This window comes from Triticum aestivum, chromosome 3D, assembly GCF_018294505.1.
Source record: "Triticum aestivum cultivar Chinese Spring chromosome 3D, IWGSC CS RefSeq v2.1, whole genome shotgun sequence".
Lineage (NCBI taxonomy): Eukaryota > Viridiplantae > Streptophyta > Magnoliopsida > Poales > Poaceae > Triticum > Triticum aestivum.
Genome location: NC_057802.1, coordinates 185,874,477 through 185,892,745, shown reverse-complemented (window position 1 = coordinate 185,892,745; position 18,269 = coordinate 185,874,477). Strand labels below are relative to the sequence as shown.

The 18,269-nt window shown below is 46.9% G+C and overlaps 1 protein-coding gene across 1 annotated transcript; it reads right to left on the bottom strand.

Annotated features, from left to right (window-relative positions):
• Nucleotides 1-1,045: 1,045 nt before the first annotated feature.
• Nucleotides 1,046-3,511, bottom strand: LOC123078196 (magnesium-protoporphyrin IX monomethyl ester [oxidative] cyclase, chloroplastic). Its single transcript, XM_044500609.1, has 5 exons — nt 2,944-3,511; nt 2,782-2,846; nt 2,055-2,382; nt 1,865-1,963; nt 1,046-1,614 (listed from the first exon to the last, which is right to left on the bottom strand). Exons 1-5 carry the CDS (start codon nt 3,430-3,432, stop codon nt 1,351-1,353), a joined length of 1,245 nt encoding a protein of 414 aa, XP_044356544.1. The 5' UTR covers nt 3,433-3,511; the 3' UTR covers nt 1,046-1,350.
• Nucleotides 3,512-18,269: the final 14,758 nt, after the last annotated feature.

Below are 18,269 nucleotides of genomic sequence, written 5' to 3'. Positions count from 1 at the left end.
TGGTGTTGCAGAGATTCGGTGACGGGCGCGTGTGGACGGATTCATGCAGGATGGTGGAGTTGTCTGGCGTCGTGGTGGCGTCAACGGCAGGTCAGGCAAGGTCGATGGGTCAGTTGCTGCTCTGGAGATGGACCGGTAGAAGATGGTGGCGGCAACCTCTGAGAGTGCGTCCGTCCGGTATGGGACCCAGTCCCGGTGTGTGGCTGGGCTGGGGCATCCGGCTTTAGATGTTAGGGTTTGGTGCGATGTCCGTTTGGTATTAGTCCGGATATTCGACACACCTTCATCAATGGGATAGGAGTAGAAATAGGTGTTGCCTAGATGATGGCTTCAGGCTCACTGTTGTATTACTGTGTATGGTCTCTATGAATAATTATTAAGATGGCCGCATGCATCGTCTAGATGCAGAGGCTGGGGGTTTATCCTCCTTTTCCAAACGAAAAAGTCTATGCGACCAGCCTAGCCCCGGCTTTTATGGGGTGCCAGTGTCTAGTGTTTCATGTTCTAAGTTGGTTAAGAGGAGTCATTCAGATGCCGGTTGCCTTGTCTTGTATTTAAGTTGGTTAAGAGGAGTCATTCGGATGCCGGTTACCTTGTCTTATACTTCAAGCCTTCCGGGACCATAAGTCGTGGGGCCATGGCCGGGTTAATTGGTCCATTGCGTAACCGACCTAGGGGGCCAGAACGGCCCATAGAGACCGGCTTCTGGAAAGGTAAGACACCCCTGGGTCATAACAACTCACAATGTTAACCACACTCCATCCATGTAGGGAAATGCTATCGTGGCACAAAAAGAGGTCACATTTTGTTACGGAGTTCCACATAAAAGTGTAGTTTTCCATATGTTTTGCCAAGCCATATGTAGTTTCTTGAAACTTTGCCTAAGGGCATCGTTTTGTGATATTTTGTACAAATAGATGCACTTTCATGAATTTTACTCTTTAATTTCTTTTTTTTACTCTTTAATTTTGTGCATACGTTTACGGTAATAAAATGTCAATGCCGTTGTTGACCTAACAACATGCCATGTGTGATACATAACATGTCTACAAAATCGGATGCTATATTGCTATTTAATCAAGTATCGACACAAGTTACATAACAACTTCAGATATGCTTCTCCACCTGAAGCAAAACCGGAACACATGCTCTGATGCAGTTCACCGCCACTTACATGTTGATGTGACTAAGCAAAAACTTGCCGAGTTTTAATACTTTACAGATGAGCACAGGAGGATGTAGATCCTGTTAATTAACCATGGATCATGTGCTCATTCAGAGACTCTCCAGGAGCATGATGCATGATTATGTCTGAAAAGAAAGGCAGAGATGGATCCTTTTTCTACAAATTCAGTAGACAAGCTTGGGCTCAAACTCGGCAAAATCAACAGAGCCAGACTCGATTGGGGGCATGAGGTACGCAGCGATGATCTCAGACACTAGTTGGGCAATAAGAGGAACCCTCTTCAGGTTCTTCACCAGGGGCATGTCGTTGGACTCTCCTATAGAAATGATCTTCAGGTTGATATCTACCATCCTGTCTAGCTTCCTCTTGAATTCAGGGTTCTCAACATCCGGTACAGCAGGGAAGATCCTCGCCGTCGTGCGGTTGGTCTGCAGAGATATGCACCAACAGTATCATCAATAGAGGTCTTGATTCACGTCGAAGCTCAAATATTGTCATAGTAAGCATGTAAATAAACTAGAGTATAATGCTTCATAGGGGTGATGTTTATTGTACGAAAGGTCATTATTGTCATGTTGAGCAGCTCTCCAGAAACTGCCTAATAAAACACTCAATGAAGCAACTAGGTCATTCATGTCATAATTGAGTATACAAACAGGAAAAGCCACTTCATTTTACCTCATAGATGACATGCATGTCGAATTCTTTGGTGTTGAGACCAATTCCTTCGTAGAAGGCACTACGTTGGCAGTCATTCAGGTACATGGTTATATACACCTGCGAAATGTCATCCAATTGCACGCAGCTGTTAGAAAGAGGGACATGGCAAACTCCCATGGAAGAAAATGCAGGGATTAGCTTAATTTACCGAGAGGCAGAAGAAGCGTGACCAGAGCTTGGCCTTCCAGTCATTGAGGAACTGCGGCTGCGCCTTGAGCAGCGCGGAGAAGAAATCGCCGTGCCGGTTCTCGTCCTGGCACCAGTTCTCGAAGTACTTGAAGATGGGGTACACCTGGTACTCCGGGTTGGCCTTGAGGTGCCTGAAGATGGTGATGTACCTCCAGTAGCCGATCTTCTCGGACAGGTACGTGGCGTAGAAGATGAACTTTGGCTTGAAGAAGGTGTACTTCCTAGCCTTGGTCAAGAAGCCGAGGTCCAGAGCCAGGTTGAAATCGGACAGCCCCTTGTTCAAGAACCTACACAGCACGAATCATGTTTCTTTATGAATAACACAAATCATGCTGAGAACTGAACTACAGTACTAGTAGTAGTAGTTAATACTCCCTCCGTTCCTAAATATAAGTCTTTGTAGAGATTCCACTATGGACCACATACGGATGTATATAGATGCATTTTAGAGTATGATTCACTAATTTTGTTCCGTATATAGTCCATAGTGAAATCTCTTCAAAGACTTATATTTAGGAACGGATGAATAGTTGATAATTCTTGCGAAATTGAGTTGAAGCTTAAACTTTTTACATGAGAGAAGAAGGCATTTCTGGTCATAGTCAATGCATTTGGGTTCTGACTACGCCCAATCGAATTGTATTGTATTGCGTTGTATTGATGGGAATAAGAGCGGAATTACATACCCAGCGTGCCTGGCCTCGTCCCTGGACATGAGCGAGAAGATCTCAGCCACCACCGGGTTGGTTTTCTGAAAAAGGAAACGCGGGCATCAGCGCACACCCACCAGCTGCTCGACGAAATGCCCACATGCAAGAGCAGAGAAGAAGAAGAAGTGGTACACGAACCTTGAGCCTGCGGCCGAGCTCCTTGTAGAGGAGGAACCCGGAGAACTCGGCGGTGCAGGAGCGCTCGAGGAACTCGACGAAGATCTGGCGGAGCGGGCCCTGCATCTTGTCGGCGGCCTCCTTGAACTCGGGGTTGCGGATGAAGTGGGTCTGGTTGTAGTCCGTCTTGAACTCCTGCAGCAGCGCGTCGAACTCGTCCTGGTTGAGCTGCTTGTTAATCTCGGCGTTGAACAGCTGCTCCATCTCGTCGAAGTCCGTGGTGTAGAAGCGCGGCGTGAGCAGCGACTCGTTGACCTCCGTCTTGCCCCGCTTCTTGGGCGAGCCGGGCTTCGCGGCGGGTGCAGGCGGCGCCGCGGCGGCGGCCCTCACGCGGAAGCGGACGGCGCCCCGGCGCGCGGGGAGAACAGGGAGGTGGGAGGCCGTCTTGGCCGCGATGCCGTGGTGGTGCATTGCGGGGTTGAGGAGGGAGAGCTCCATGGCGGACGCCATCCTGTGTGAGACGGACAGCGCGGAACGGGAGCGAAGAGTTCGGGGGAACGGAGAGGGAGCGGTGTATATGCAGCAGAGCAGAGCAGAGCAGCTGCTGCTGAGAGCTGACATGTAAGAGATAGGGTGGTGCGATAAGGCGGTGATGAGGTGTAATCTTCGGCTTCAAATGGGCGCGCGCCATGTGTACAGCAGGCCAATCTAACCACACGCCCATCTCACCTTTTTTCATCATTCTCTTTATTTAAGGAATTATATATCTTCTTCTTCTTGCAAGGCCCTTTTGCTTTGCTTATTATTGTTGTTTCAGAGTTGGTATCATTGTTTATTTACACACAAAAGGAGAGCAGCCGCATGTGATTAAACTAGGGTAAAATCCACGGAAGAACAAAGCAACATGTACTAAATTATGACCTCTAACCATGGTTTGAGGTGAAAACCGATTGACTATATGCAATCAATTTCTTGTTAACCAACTAGATGGACATTCCCGTGACCTAAATATAGTGTAACATCTTAATGGCTAAAAAGATATGCTAGTATTTGGTTTTCTTACGAGGAAACAGAGTATCTTTTTAGTTGCAATCGAACCACGAGGCACCTAGTTAACGTTGAATATACGAAGCTACATAGTTTATAGTCAGCGGGGTAATATAATTGAAAAGAAATGAACAAGAGGCGCGCAATTTTCTTTTATGGACAAATCGATTACTGTCTTTTTAGCTCGTGAATGTATGCGAAGGGAAATTAGTGGTGATGGTGGTGGTGTTGCTTTTCTCCTTCTTTTAAAACCATTGGGAACATTGGCCATGATGCGACAAGTATCTGGCCATGAATTATCAATAGCGAAATCCACTTCACAAAAAGAAATGATCAAAAGTTTCCACTGACATGGTCGAAAAATAAATGTGAGAAACCTCATTTGGACCACATAGTTTTTCTTTGAACGAAAAAACTATAGGGAAGGTCCCTACCTCGTCGTTTGCACCACATAGCTTGTTAGGCAATACTAGCATTCTGTTGCCTATTTACTTGCTTGGATGTATATGTATGAATCAAGACAAACAGTACAATAGATGGCTACTTTCCATATGTTGTGAGCAACCAACACTTGAAAATCAATAGGAAAGTAGTTTGGAAGTTTATGTATGGTCAATCTCCAAAAAGCACTTTCTTGTTAAGCAATTTGGACCTAAAACCACACACACTAATTGGAGTAGAACACTTTGGATTTGTACACAAGGAAAGGGAGATGTTTAGCCTCCCATCCAGCGATCACCAATGAGAAACATAGAATTTTCATGATATAGTTGCGAAAATAGTCAATTGCCTCGATTGTCCTCATTGGTCCTATAGAGGGAATAGCCAAAACTATACCCGAGGTCCCACCCCAATCCTACATGGCACAACACATGGACGGTCAATAAAAATTGATGACAGTCAACCAAAGTTGAGGAGGTCAACAAATTTCGAAGTAGGCCACGTGAGTCCAAGCAAGTCACCCCTATCAACAAATGTCCAAGCAAGTATTGATGGTCAACGAGTCAAAGAAAGAATACATAAATGATTAAGTCAAAGATAAAGGCAAACACTAGTGCAGAAATTCTTATAGGCAGTCTACATTAGTGGCGCACCACCAGGGAATCGCGCCACTGGTATTTTGCCTAAATACCGGTTGTATGGGTGTAATTGCCCGAAATATCATCGACGTGCCCAAATATAGCCATACCGGCAATAATAGGTTATTAGTGGAGTGGCCAAACATGCACACGCCACCAGTGTGTGGGCCCAGCAGACTGACCCTCAAACAAGTCACTAGTGGCATGCTACCTGAAGGGCATGCCAGTAACATGACAACTACCAGTGGTGTGGGACTAATTCTTGCACGCCAGTAGTGTCTTAAAGCCAGGCCCGCTTTCGGGGACCCACTTACTAGTGGTTTGGGCTTATTCTGGCATGCCACTAGTACTACTACACTCGCTATAGTCCTTTACCCAGCCGTCTCCCTAAACCTCTTCGATGACTCTCTCTCTCTCATTCTCTCTCTCTCTCTCTCTCTCTCTCTCTCTCTCTTTCGGTTGATGGCCTGCAAGTGCACAAGGTTTAGTTATAGCCTTTTTCCCACAGGGAGCACCAAAAATGGACTATTTTTTGTTTTGTAGGGGTTCATAATGTTGTGCTTGAAAGTTAGTTGTGATCTAAAGCAAAGTGAAAACGGAAGTTTGAAATATTGCAGACAAGAAAATGCAATAGTAAAATGAAAGAGTGCAAGATGTGAAATAACAGTTGTTGGAATCAATAGGAGAGTATTCTCAGGGAGTTTGGATTCCTCACTAGTATGTATCTAATGCGGTCTATGCCTAAGAATAATTCGAAGTTAAGTTTCCTAAGCCACTCCATATGTTTCGATAAGTGGGCGGAGCCAAGTACAGATACGTGTATTCATGCCAGGCCTGGCGAGGGAGAGATATACAAGTGGACGCGGGGTTAAAATCTTTGGGCCAGGCTAGAAAGGTGATCCATTAAGTGTTGAAGCATCTACAAACTACAAAAGTATGGTAGGTTGAAAGGACCACGATGCCGCCTAGAGGGGGTGAATAGACGTTTTAAAAACTTTTACGGATTTGGCTTTATCCTAATGCGAAAATAAACTAAGCGGATACTTTTCAAGCACAAATCCTAAAAATACTAGGCTCAACTAAGTGCGCCAACAACTTAATGTAAATGAGGTGAGCAGAACAAGGATACTAACAAGCACAAGTAAGTTACACAAACTTACTTGAGCAATATCACAAGATATGAAAGTGTATGACAAAAGATAACAATTCACACTAATCACGAGATATATCAATAGTACCAAGTATGAATTGCGGAATATAAATTGTAGGCCAAAATAATCTCTACAAGGAAATAGCCAACACAATATAATGAGGACAACAATATATAGAGAATGCAAGGTCAAGAGACCAAAGTAAACCACAAGTAGTGGCTAGGGTTAGGGATAAACGAAGACGCGGAGACGAGGATGTATCTCGATGTTCACTTCCTTGGAGGGAAGCTAATCACCATTAGAGAGGTGGATGTTACCACGAAGGCACACCAACGCCATGAAGGCTCACCCTATTCTCCCTTTGAGACAACACCACGAAGGCGTTTCTCAACCACTAGCGGTAGACCTTAAGGGGGCCTCCAAACCTTCACAAACTTTCCGGGGGACAATCACAAGTTGATTCCTCAACGGAGCACTCCTACCGCCTAGGAGTCTCCAACCTCCAAGAGTAACAAGGTCAAGGGGAAAAGTCTCAAGAGTTGCTCAAATCACAAATTGATTTCGGTGAAAAGAGAGAGGAGTGGGTGTATGCTTGGATGAAATCTCTCTCAAGAACTCTCACAAATCTCTTTGAGGTCTAGCATGAGAAGGTTCAAATCCCTCTCTCTCAATTCCCACCACAAACAACTAATGCTATTGAGGGATGGGAGAGGAGAGGAACAATGGAGGAGGTCAACAAATGAACCCTATATCCATGGGATAGATTTCCCCCAAATGGATTAGAGTTTTGAGGCTTAGGGGAGGAGGAGAGAGCTCAAAAGGACGGGGAAATCTCAGATCCAAAAGCCCTGCTTCATTGGGAAAGAAGGGTACCTTATATAGTGCCCAACCAAATCTACCCGTTATGCTCAGAAAAACGCAGTCCGGAACTTCTGGGAACGCCTGGAACTTCTGGGCCCCGGAACTTTCGGGCTCCCTTCAGCCAGATGTATGGAAACTTTCTGTTTAGCCCGAAACTTTTCCCGGAACCTACCCGGAACTTCCGTCCTCACCAAAAACAGTCAACATACCGAAAGTAAAATATGCATAACTTTTTCATTCGAACTCCGATTTTGATGATCTTGGGCTCGTTTTGTAGCTATTGAAAAGCTTCAGGTCCTCACATAGCTAACCACCCAATATCAAACAAAATGGATGGTGGCATCAATGAAAAGGTTTGATCATAGGATTTGGGGAATCCTATTTGGCTTTGGATTTTACTGTGGAGTATATGATAGGAGTGGAATTGTGTATAGAAGATGTTGACTTGAGCAAATCCATCACGAACCCCTTTGATCCCCTCTTAATAGTGTGGGATCCTTATAACTCAAGAATCATAAAATAGCTACACTAGATAGCCTCCGAAAAACTATTCTTGGGCGTATATCTTTTTCAATGGCCGTTGATCGATGCAACTACAACCAAAGGAACTAATACCTTTGACTTGAGCATTCCACTTGAGCTTGATGTTGACTTTTATCCTTGGCTCAAGATGGAGGCATAACCTTGATCATGACATTTGGTGAGGACTTCAAATGGCTCCCCCATAAGCCAAGCGGGGATCATTTCATTGTATTCTATCTTCACATATCCATTGTGTGATCATGCACAAGCTTCAAGCATGTAATCCTTCAGGATGCTTATCTTGAGCTTGCCCTTGTCAACCATGCTCATCATCACTTGATGTCATACTCTCATGGGCAGTTGGAATCTTTCTCTTGATGCAAGCCCATGAGAATCACCTAACCCATGTGGATATAGAAAACACATAGTATGGTTTAGTACACAAAGCGTAGTTGACAATTACTTACCATACCACAAGATCCCATGTGGTACATCATTTGCGCTTTTGTGATGACCATATTTGAGTTCAATCTTTGATCTTCATCTTGGTCACATTTACCTTTACTCCATGACCTATTGATCTCTTCACTATGCTTCATTGCTTCAAGACATGATCACTAAGATCTCAATTCACCATGACCATATCAAGTTGCTCCATGAATCTCATATTGGACATCATTTGCTTATTTTCATGCTCCAGCATAGCATCTTGAGAGACACGATGAATTCTTCACTTGATTTACTTGCTTCAAGACATAATCATTCATGACTCAACATATGAGCTCATCATGATCCTATCTTCAAGCATATGTAGAATTCTTCTCTTTAATCATTCTCTCAAGATCTTGATCCATCTTGGTTCAAGCCATAATTCTAAGCATGAGAACCTCTGAGATCCTTAATGAACTCCATATAGATCACATCTTGTTTGTCGCAATGAATTCATCTTGATCATATTTGATTCAGTCAATGAGCTCAAAATTGATGCACAACTATATGTATATGGCATCCATTCGATCTCCTTCTTTCATCACCATGGAACAAACATCCTTCAATTCATCCAATATTATTCATGCATTGGAAATGGAACTTTCCTTCAAATGTATAAATCAATGCAAGCATTAGTCCATTAGGATTGTCATCAATTACCAAAACCACACATGGGGACTACATGCACTTTCATAGGTGACTTGCAATATTTAACACTTACAAGACCTGACATATATTTTCCTATCAATAAAGTATTCAGTTCTTGCATAACCCTACTCTTGAACATTGGACGACAGTAAAAAGGATTCTAAGGTACCTGAGAGGTACTATGAGTACAGGGTTAAAATTTACAAGGTCAGCCTCAACTTTGCTGAGTGCATTTTCTGATGCTGACTGGGCAGGTTGTCCTGATGATAGAAGGTTAACAGGGGGTTTTGCTGTCTTCTTTGGACCAAACCTCATATCATGGAGTGCATGAAAGCAAGATACTGTGTCAAGATCTAGCACAAAAACTGAATATAAAGCCTTGGCAAATGCCATGACAGAACTAATATGTGTTCAAAATTTGCTTAATGAGCTTCGTGTAAGTCATTCTCCTACTGCCTGGTTATGGTGTGACAATATTGGTGCCACGTACCTTTCAGTAAACCCAGTGTTTCATGCCAGAACAAAACACATTGAGGTTGATTACCACTTTGTGCTTGAAAGAGTAGCTAAGAAGCTACTTGATATTCGTTTTATTCCCACTAATGATCAAGTTGCAGATGGGTTTACTAAAGCCTTATCTGGCGCAAATTAGAAGAATTGAAGAACAATCTCAACTTGGTGAAGTTGTGATTGAGGGGGTGTGTTAGAATATATTGCATGTATATACGATGGAATAAGCTGTATATACATTAGAGATATTCTTGCGTGTGTTGTAAACTGGTAGTTGGGTTGTTGTGATGATCTTTATATTGTGGTTAGCTAACTTGAGGATCAATACACAACCTAACTACCAAATCTTGTAAGCCTAGCCTATGGCTATATATTAACATGCAATGCGTCCGTGCTAGGCATACGTTTCACGCCATCTTTCATGCACGAGCATGATGATGAGCGAATAAATCGTAGTTCTCCGAATGCATACTTTTGCCATTAGGCGAGGCTCCCTTGTTAGTATTCATGGCCGATCTAGCTAATTTATCATTAGTAGATTGTTTGGTCTAATTTACTGTTTGCTTACTCTTGGGAGTGTGGATGACCATGATTTGCTTTGTGCTTATTCTGCTTATTATGTGCAAGCATAGTGTTCCTTGCACGAGCATGGTGATGGGAGAATAAATCGTAGCTCTCTGAATGCATCTTTTTGCCATAGGTGACGTTCTAGGAAAAGATCCTTGTGCACATATGAATTGTTTACATGAAAACAATTCAACAAGCTAAACATGAACACAAGAAACTGTGTGTCTTAGATAGCATTTGGGAGTACATACAGTGCTCTCTATTACACTACTGCAGGATGCTGCTAACGCGACACTACGATCAGAGACCCATTGATGAAACTGTGTGCGATCCATTAATCGCAAATGGTGATGTAAAAAAGTCAAAAATTATGCAAAATGTTTGCGATGGCGGAGCCATAAAACACGGTTCCGATTTTAGTTATGTGTGCGATGCAGCGCATACGGTTCAGTTCAATTAACTGTTTGCTATGACGAAGAAGAACAGAAACAGGCAGCCAGATGAAGGCGTGTGCGATATACGACATACAGTTCACTCGGATGAACTATTTGTGATGAGGCGGAACATCAGAAACGGGCAGCCAGATGAAGGTGTGTGTGATATACGACGTACAGTTCACTCAGATGAACTGTTTGTGATTAGGCAACACAAAAGAAACGGTTAGCCAGATCAAGGTGTGTACAATATACGACATACGGTTCATTGCGGTAAACTGTTTGTGTTGAGCCAAGAGAACAGAAACGTTTCACATAAACAAGATGTGTGTAATACGCGGCAAACATCCAATTACATAGGTGTCGAATACACATGACATTTCCACACACCAAAGTAAACTATTACATGCATAATTAACTAGGATAAATGATCATCTGATCATCATCTACCTCTTGTGCTAGCTCGATGTTCCTTCTATGCTAAGTTTCCATTAATTGATGGCGTTTTATGAACACGCCACCGTTTCCCGCCATTTCCTCACCTGTTTCCCGCCACCTAGTGCTACTTCTTGAGCTTGTGTTGGTTTTTCCCTTGAAGAGGAAAGGGTAATGCAGCAAAGTAGAGATAAGTATTTCCCTCAATTTGAGAACCAAGGTATCAATCCAGTAGGAGACAACGCACAAATCACCAATACCTGCACAAATAATCAAACAACTTGCACCCAACACGATAAAGGGGTTGTCAATCCCTTCATGGTTACTTGCAAACGTGAGATCTGATAGAGATAGATGAAACTAAACAAACGATAAAGTAAATATTTTTGGTATTTTTGGTTTATAGATCGAAAAGTAAAAGATTGCAAAATAGTAGATTGGAAACTAATATGATGGAAAATTGAAGATCGGAAACTTATATGATGGAAAATAGACCCGGAGGCCATAAGTTTCACTAGAGGCTTCTCTCATGATAGCAAATAATACGGTGGGTGAACAAATTACTATGGAGCAATTGATAGAAAAGCGCAAAGTTATGACGATATCTAAGGAAATGATTATGAAATATAGGCATCATGTCCGTGTCAAGTAGACCGAAACGATTCTGCATGTACTACTATTACTCCACACATCGACCGACTCCTGCCTGCATCTAGAGTATTAAGTTCATGAAGAACAGAGTAACGCATTAAGTAATATGACATGATGTAGAGGAATTAACTCAAGCAATATGATGAAAACCCCATCTTTTTATCCTCGATGGCAACAATACAATACGTGCCTTGCTACCCCTACTGTCACTGGGAAAGGACACCGCAAGATTGAACCTAAAGCTAAGCACTTCTCCCATAGCAAGAAAAACCAATCTAGTTGGCCAAACTAAACCGATAGTTCGAAGAGAATTACAAAGATATCAAATCATGCATATAAGAATTCAGAGAAGATTCAAATAATATTCATAGATAAGCTGATCATAAATCTGCAATTCATCGGATCTTGGCAAACACACCGCAAAAGAGTATTACATCGGATCTCCAAGAACATCGAGGAGAACATGGTATTGAGAATCAAAGCGAGAGAAGAAACCATCTAGCTACTAGCTATGGACCCGTGGGTCTGAGGTAAACTACTCACGCTTCATCGGAAGGGCAATAGAGTTGACGTAGAAGCCCTCCATGATCGAATCCCCCTCCGGCAGGATGCCGGAAAAGACCCCTAGATGGGATCTCACAGGTACAGAAGGTTGCGGCGGTGGAAAAGTGCTTTCGTGGATACTTCTGGTGGTTTGGGAATATATGTGAATCTATAGGCGAAGGAATTAGGTCAAGGGAGTCACGGGGGGCCACAAGGCTGGGGGCGCGCCCTACCCCCTTGGGTGCGCCTTCCACCCTTGTGGCCGCCTCGTGGCTCCTCCGACTTGATCTCCAAGTCTCCTTGGTGTCTTTTGGTCCAAGAAAAATCATCACGAAGGTTTTATTCAGTTTGGACTCCGTTTGGTATTTCTTTTCCGCGAAACTCAAAAACAAGGAAAAAACAGAAACTGGCACTGGGCTCTAGGTTAATAGGTTAGTCCCAAAATAATATAAAATAGCATATTAATGCATATAAAACATCCAAAATAGATAATATAATAGCATGGAACAATAAAAAATTATAGATACTTTGGAGATGTATCACCCAGCGATATTGCGCATAAACCCAGGCGGCGCGCGACGCACGGAGGCAACAACCATAGCCTATAGCACATCCACCTTTTCCAAGCATGCCAACCCACCAAAGCGCCGCCTCTACCATCAACCTCGTCGAATAGGAAAACGAGAAGGCGCACGTCCCGTCGAGGCTGAGGCGCTCCCCGGCAATGCGACGGACGACACCGTGATGCACGTCATCGCCAGGGTTGAGCAGACCCTTGGCACATGGCGCTTCAGTGCCGCGGATCAAGATAGGCATGTCAGCGCTGAGAGGCTGCAGCTCGCCACACAACATGATCGATGGCGCGCCGCATAGCAAGCTAGGCGCGTCCGCGCCTATAGGCTGCGGCTCGCCGTAGAGCGAGAGGCGCGGTGCGCCGCACAACAAGAGCAGATCCATCGATGCTTGCCTGCTGTCGACAGGGCGCCGCAGCTGGGTACACGTCCCGTCAGTACCCCCATTCCTCGCCAGGAGTGGGCAGAGGTCCTGTGCGCTGTACTTGCACCAGAGGCCGGCCGCGCCGTACTTGAACCGGATGCCTGCCGTGCTGTTCGCATGGGTCGCGCCGTTCGCCTTGTCCGCGACCCGCTCTATGCCAACGCGCTGGTCGGTAGGCTCGACCGCCTCCTTGGCCCTGGTGTCAACCTGGGCGCAGTAGAGGAACATGGCCGTCGCATCCTCGAGTTGGTGATCTTAGATGAAATAGCCAACTTGGAGCTCGAGATCGTGCTCCAGATGTACCGCTAGCGTGTCGACCGCTTGGACGAATGCCTGCACGAGTCCAGGCAGAGCCAAGAGCTACCGTAGGCAAGGGCTGCTGGTCATGGTCTCATGGACACGTTTTTTTGTTGAGTCGTTTCAACGTGGATCGGTATGTATTCACATCAATCATAATATGGTTTTGTTTCAATGTGTGTACTCTGTTTTTTGTTCTTATATGTTCTGTTTCAATGTGTGTATATGTGGAAAATGGAATTCATAATATATATATATATTAATTGTTCATTAGTTCATCATAGAATATATATAATATCATCACATATACGTGATGATACTTAACTACTAGGTACAACGCATAAAATTGAAAACGAACAATACTAAAACCAACAATCCCTCCTGGGGGCAGTATTCCGGCAGCCCCTCGCCAGCAGCTCCCTGGTGCGCCGCGTCTTCCCAGCGCGGAGGTAGTACTCCGTCTCCTCCGCCTCGCAGTGCTTGACGTATCGATCTGCCTCTTGCTGGCGGACGAGCGCGAACGATCTTGCCATTTTGTTGGGCACCCGCCGGAGTTCTTCATCGGTGGCATGCTGGAGCTTATATATCGGCTCACCTCCACGCAGTGATGAGGCTCCTAGCGCCTTTGACCTTCCTCGCGAAGTACCCATCTTTGTACACCTCCTCCGCACAACGATGCACCCGCCCCCAAAGCTCCACCACCTCCTTTTTCCAGGCGGCATCACGGGCTTCACAGGCTGCCTGGTACCTGGCTTCCTCCTCCGCCATCTTCTTCTTGAACACCACTTGCCTGGCTTTCTCAGACGGCGGCAACGACTTCCACAGACAAAGAATGTACTATCCCCAAAACCAATCCAAAGTTGGGGGTCCGGCGCAACCTCGTCCGGCGGCACGTAGGGGTCCTCCTCGTCGCTGCTCTTCGACTGAGCGTCCTCGGGGGGCGGTGACTCCTCGTCGGCGCGTGGGCAGATCGGCTGCGCCATGGATAAATTTGAGAGAGAGAGAGAGAGAAAGAGGGCGAGCGAGGGGAGGATGTAGATGAGAATGCAGGCGGGACGACGTGAGCAAGGTAGTATTTATCGGCGGTCAGAATCTAGATCGACGGGAATAGTACACACGCCGGTCGCCGGAATTTACGAGTGTTGTAGTTTGAATTACACACGATTCCTGCAGAAAAAGCCGTGTGTGAACTTAATAGCTGACGGTTTCCAATACAGAACCGTGTCTGTTTAATAACCCCCTGTCGGTGTCAAAACCGGCGGATCTCGGGTAGGGGGTCCCGAACTGTGCGTCTAAGGTCGATGGTTGTAGGAGACGGGGGACACGTACCCAGGTTCGGGCCCTCTCTATGGAGGTAATGCCCTACTTCCTGCTTGATTGATCTTGATGAATATGAGTGTTACAAGAGTTGATCTACCACGAGATCGTAATGGCTAAACCCTAGAAGTCTAGCCTGTATGACTATGGTAATGAGTATATCCTTTCCAGACTACACCCTCCGGTTTATATAGACATCGGGGGGATCTAGGGTTACATAGAGTCGGTTACATAAGAAGGAATCTTTATAATTGGTCGCCAAGCTTGCCTTCCACGCCAAGGAGAGTCCAATCCGGACACGGATGCAGTCTTCGGCCTTCATGTCTTCACAACCCACCAGTCCGGCCCATAGATAATAGGCCGGACGCCCAAGGACCCCTTAGTCCAGGACTCCCTTAGTAGCCCCTGAACCTGGCTTCAATGACGAGGAGTCCAGCGCGCAGATTGTCTTCAGCATTGCAAGGCGGGTTCCCTTCTATCCGAACTCCAAGATAGTCTTCGGATGCGATGATAGTATCCGGACCTGTCACACACACACACACACACCATACACAACCACAGAAAGAATATAATTTTGCACGAGTCCAACCGCTGACAAATTTCGGTAGCTTGATATCACGTCCGACCGGTCATAATTCCGGACCGTTCCGTGTCCGACGCTCCACGTCCCGAGACGCGGTTGCCATTGGTACGTCTTGTCGAAGCAGAGATCGTGCCCCCCTATAGTGGGATTCTCATCAATGCGGGCATGGGTAACCCAACCATGTCGTTTATACAGCCCTTGGGAATATGCGAGTTTTTAGGGCGAGTGGGGAGGCGCTTGATATTCGCGGCCTTTATAAGGAGATAAGGATTCCCTTCCTTCACCCACACCCTTTCTCTCCTTCAGTCCTTCCGTCCTTGAGCTCTAGCGCCCAAGCTTTAGCTTTTCCTCGTTCGAGAAAGCACTCCAAACATGTCCGGATCCGGAGCTGGAGGCAAGTGGATGGCCTCCTCCGTTAAGAAGAAGGACATCACGGAGCTCCGGGAGGCCGGATATTTGGCCAAGGAGATTGCTCACCGACTCCCGGCAAAAGGGCAAATCGTCCCCACTCCCGAGCCCCATGAGAGGGTTGTGTTTCTCACACACTTTGTCTGCGGGCTGGGATTCCCTCTCCACCCGTTCGTCCGTGGACTGATGTTTTACTATGGGCTAGACTTCCATGACCTAGCCCCTAACTTCATTCTCAACATCACGGCATTCATTGTCGTGTGCGAGGCCTTTCTCCGCATCCCACCTCATTTCGGCCTATGGCTGAAAACCTTCAATGTGAAGCCGAAGGTGGTGAGCGGTCAACAAGCAGAGTGCGGAGGCGCCATGGTGGGCAAGATGCCCAATGTTACCTGGCTCGAAGGCTCCTTTGCGGAGACGGTGAAGGGGTGGCAATCGGGGTGGTTCTACATCACCGAGCCACGCGACGCTGACTGGGCGGCGGCCCCCGAATTTCGATATGGAACCCCGATGCGGCTCACCTCCTGGCAAGAGAAGGGCCTAACCTGGGGTCCCTCGGACGAGCTGACTGGGCTCTAGACGTGCGTCCAAAACATGATAGACAGGAAAATCAAGCTCGTCAACGTGATCCACGTCATGCTCATTCATCAGGTTCTTCCGTGCCAACGCCGGACTTGCTATCTGTGGGAGTACGATCCGGCCAAGCACCAGACGCTACTAGAGTTCTTCAGCACGATGCACGAAGACATCTGGAAAGTGCTCTTCAAGGCCAGCGAAACACCACCGCCCACGACCGAGGATCGCGGGCTCAGCTTAAAACGTCAGGCTAATTCGGTAATTTGTTTCATGTTTTCAAGGCATACCCTTTACTAGCATATTTTGAGGAAAAAGCCTAAGCCTTCCTATCCATGTTTTGAGGCTTGGATCGAGGTAGCAGGGGGGATTAACTGTCCAGCTCCGCTGTCCGAAGACCCCGAATTTCCATTACTGACAAAAATGCTGTTTCCAGCACCTTATGAGGTGCCGGAGAAGACGGCCAAGAAAGCGACCAAAGGGGCCCGGAGGGGCCCTCGCCGAAAAGGCGCTATGGACGTGATGTCCGAAGATGAAACTAGCTCTTCGTCCACCGAGGACGATGACGAGGAGGAGGAAGAGGAAGATGACTCCCCACCCGAGGTGGGAGGAAGAAGAGAACGGCCTCCACGCATCTGGAGGTGAAGGCACCCAAGAGGGGGAAAGGCTTCCCCGCGGATAACTCTGCATGGGATGTCGATAGCAGTTCGGAGCGGCCTTCCCGGGCCAAGCCTCGGGCCGCATCGTAAGCATCAAAAGTCTTTATGCACGCCCGGACGTTCGTCCTTTCCGCCTTGCAATATTTGATATGTTTGAATCGTGTTATTGCAGTCCGGCTCGGGACAGTTCTCCGCGATCTTCATCAGAAGGTTCGCTGGACCCAAAGGAGAGGGTCATATGTCACCGCCGCCAGCCTACTCCCCTTCGGCCAAGGGTGATGACGAGGAGGCGTCCCAAAGGGCCTCCTCGGGCCGGGGGAAGGCTCCGGAGATCGTCAGGGTGGCGCCCCAGGATGACTCCCGGGCTGCCGGATATATGGGGGAAAAATCCCCTACAGAGACGGACTGTGCGGGCCGAGTTCTACTCGACCTCAGCCGGATTCTATTCCGGAGACCTATACGGCTCCGGAGTACGGCAAACGGCCCTTCCCAAAAGGAGGGGTTGAGCTACCAGTGACCTCTGTCCAATCGGAGGCGCCAGATCGTCTATTGGAAGCGCTGCAAGGCGCCTCCATTGTGGATGAGCACCGTGCCCATATGGGTACGGTGATTGAAAGGGTTCAGTCCGCCAAACACGGACTGACCGAGGCCTGCACTAGCCTTCTAGCAGGCTTTGAGGTGAGTAATGTAATTGTAAGAGGAATATCACAGCGTAGACAGTAGCCCCTGATGCTCTGGTCGGTGTCCCTCAAGAAAAAGCCGAACAGAGGATCAAAAATAATTATCACAGGAGTCTAACAAAAAGGTGTCTATGTGAATAAGCAGGCCTTGTTACGGGCTGCTACCGCTCAAACCGCGGAGGTCTCCGGACTGAAGCAGAAGCTGGAGCGGGCCGAGGAAGAGCTCGACCTCGTGAAGAAGCAGCTGGAGGATAGCCAAGGTGTGAAGTAACCTGCGTGTATATTGAAGAATAAATTGTTCAAGCTGACTAAAGTGTCATGAACTTTATTAGGGGCCACGACCGAGGTGGCGGCCCTCAAGAAGGCGTTAGCCGAGGCCGAGGACAAAGCGGCCAGGGAACGCGCCGCGCGCGAGAAGCACGAGGCCCTGGTTAGCAAGGCCCAGCAAGAACTCCAGGACGCCGTCGAGAAGCTCGAGTCCTTGGAGCACGATTTTAAGATGCAAGAGTACGAACTTGCGAAGGCCCGTCAGAGCGCACGGGATGCCCGAGCCGAAGCCCAGAGTGCCCTCCAAGAAATTCAGGCGGCCAAGAAGATTACGGCGGGTAAGTCTTTCGCTATGCAAAGCCGGTAGGCGAAGGAAACATTCCTTGTACTGACCCGAATTTGGGTTTTCCAGGGGCGTTTACGAATCTGCCGTGCTGTATATCAGATGCTGCCAAGTTTTATCGAGCCGAAGAGGGTATGTCTACGGAGAAGCTATTCTGGTCTCAATATTTTGGACCAGAACATCCGGTGCCCTTTAGCGACCAGCTATAACAGCTGGTCGAGCTGCACAGGTCGGCCGAGCTAGCCATGAAGGACCTGATAGTCCGGTTGTGGCCTGCCGAGCCCATA

Bases quoted from the DNA above. Each gene is read 5' to 3' on its own strand.
- LOC123078196 (XM_044500609.1), bottom strand. From the start codon at position 3,432: ATGGCGTCCGCCATGGAGCTCTCCCTCCTCAACCCCGCAATGCACCAC. The intron at 2,847-2,943 runs GTTCGTGTACCA...TTCCTTTTTCAG, and splicing joins AGCTCGGCCGCAGGCTCAAG to AAAACCAACCCGGTGGTGGC. The intron at 1,615-1,864 runs GTAAAATGAAGT...ATATCTCTGCAG, and splicing joins ACATGCATGTCATCTATGAG to ACCAACCGCACGACGGCGAG.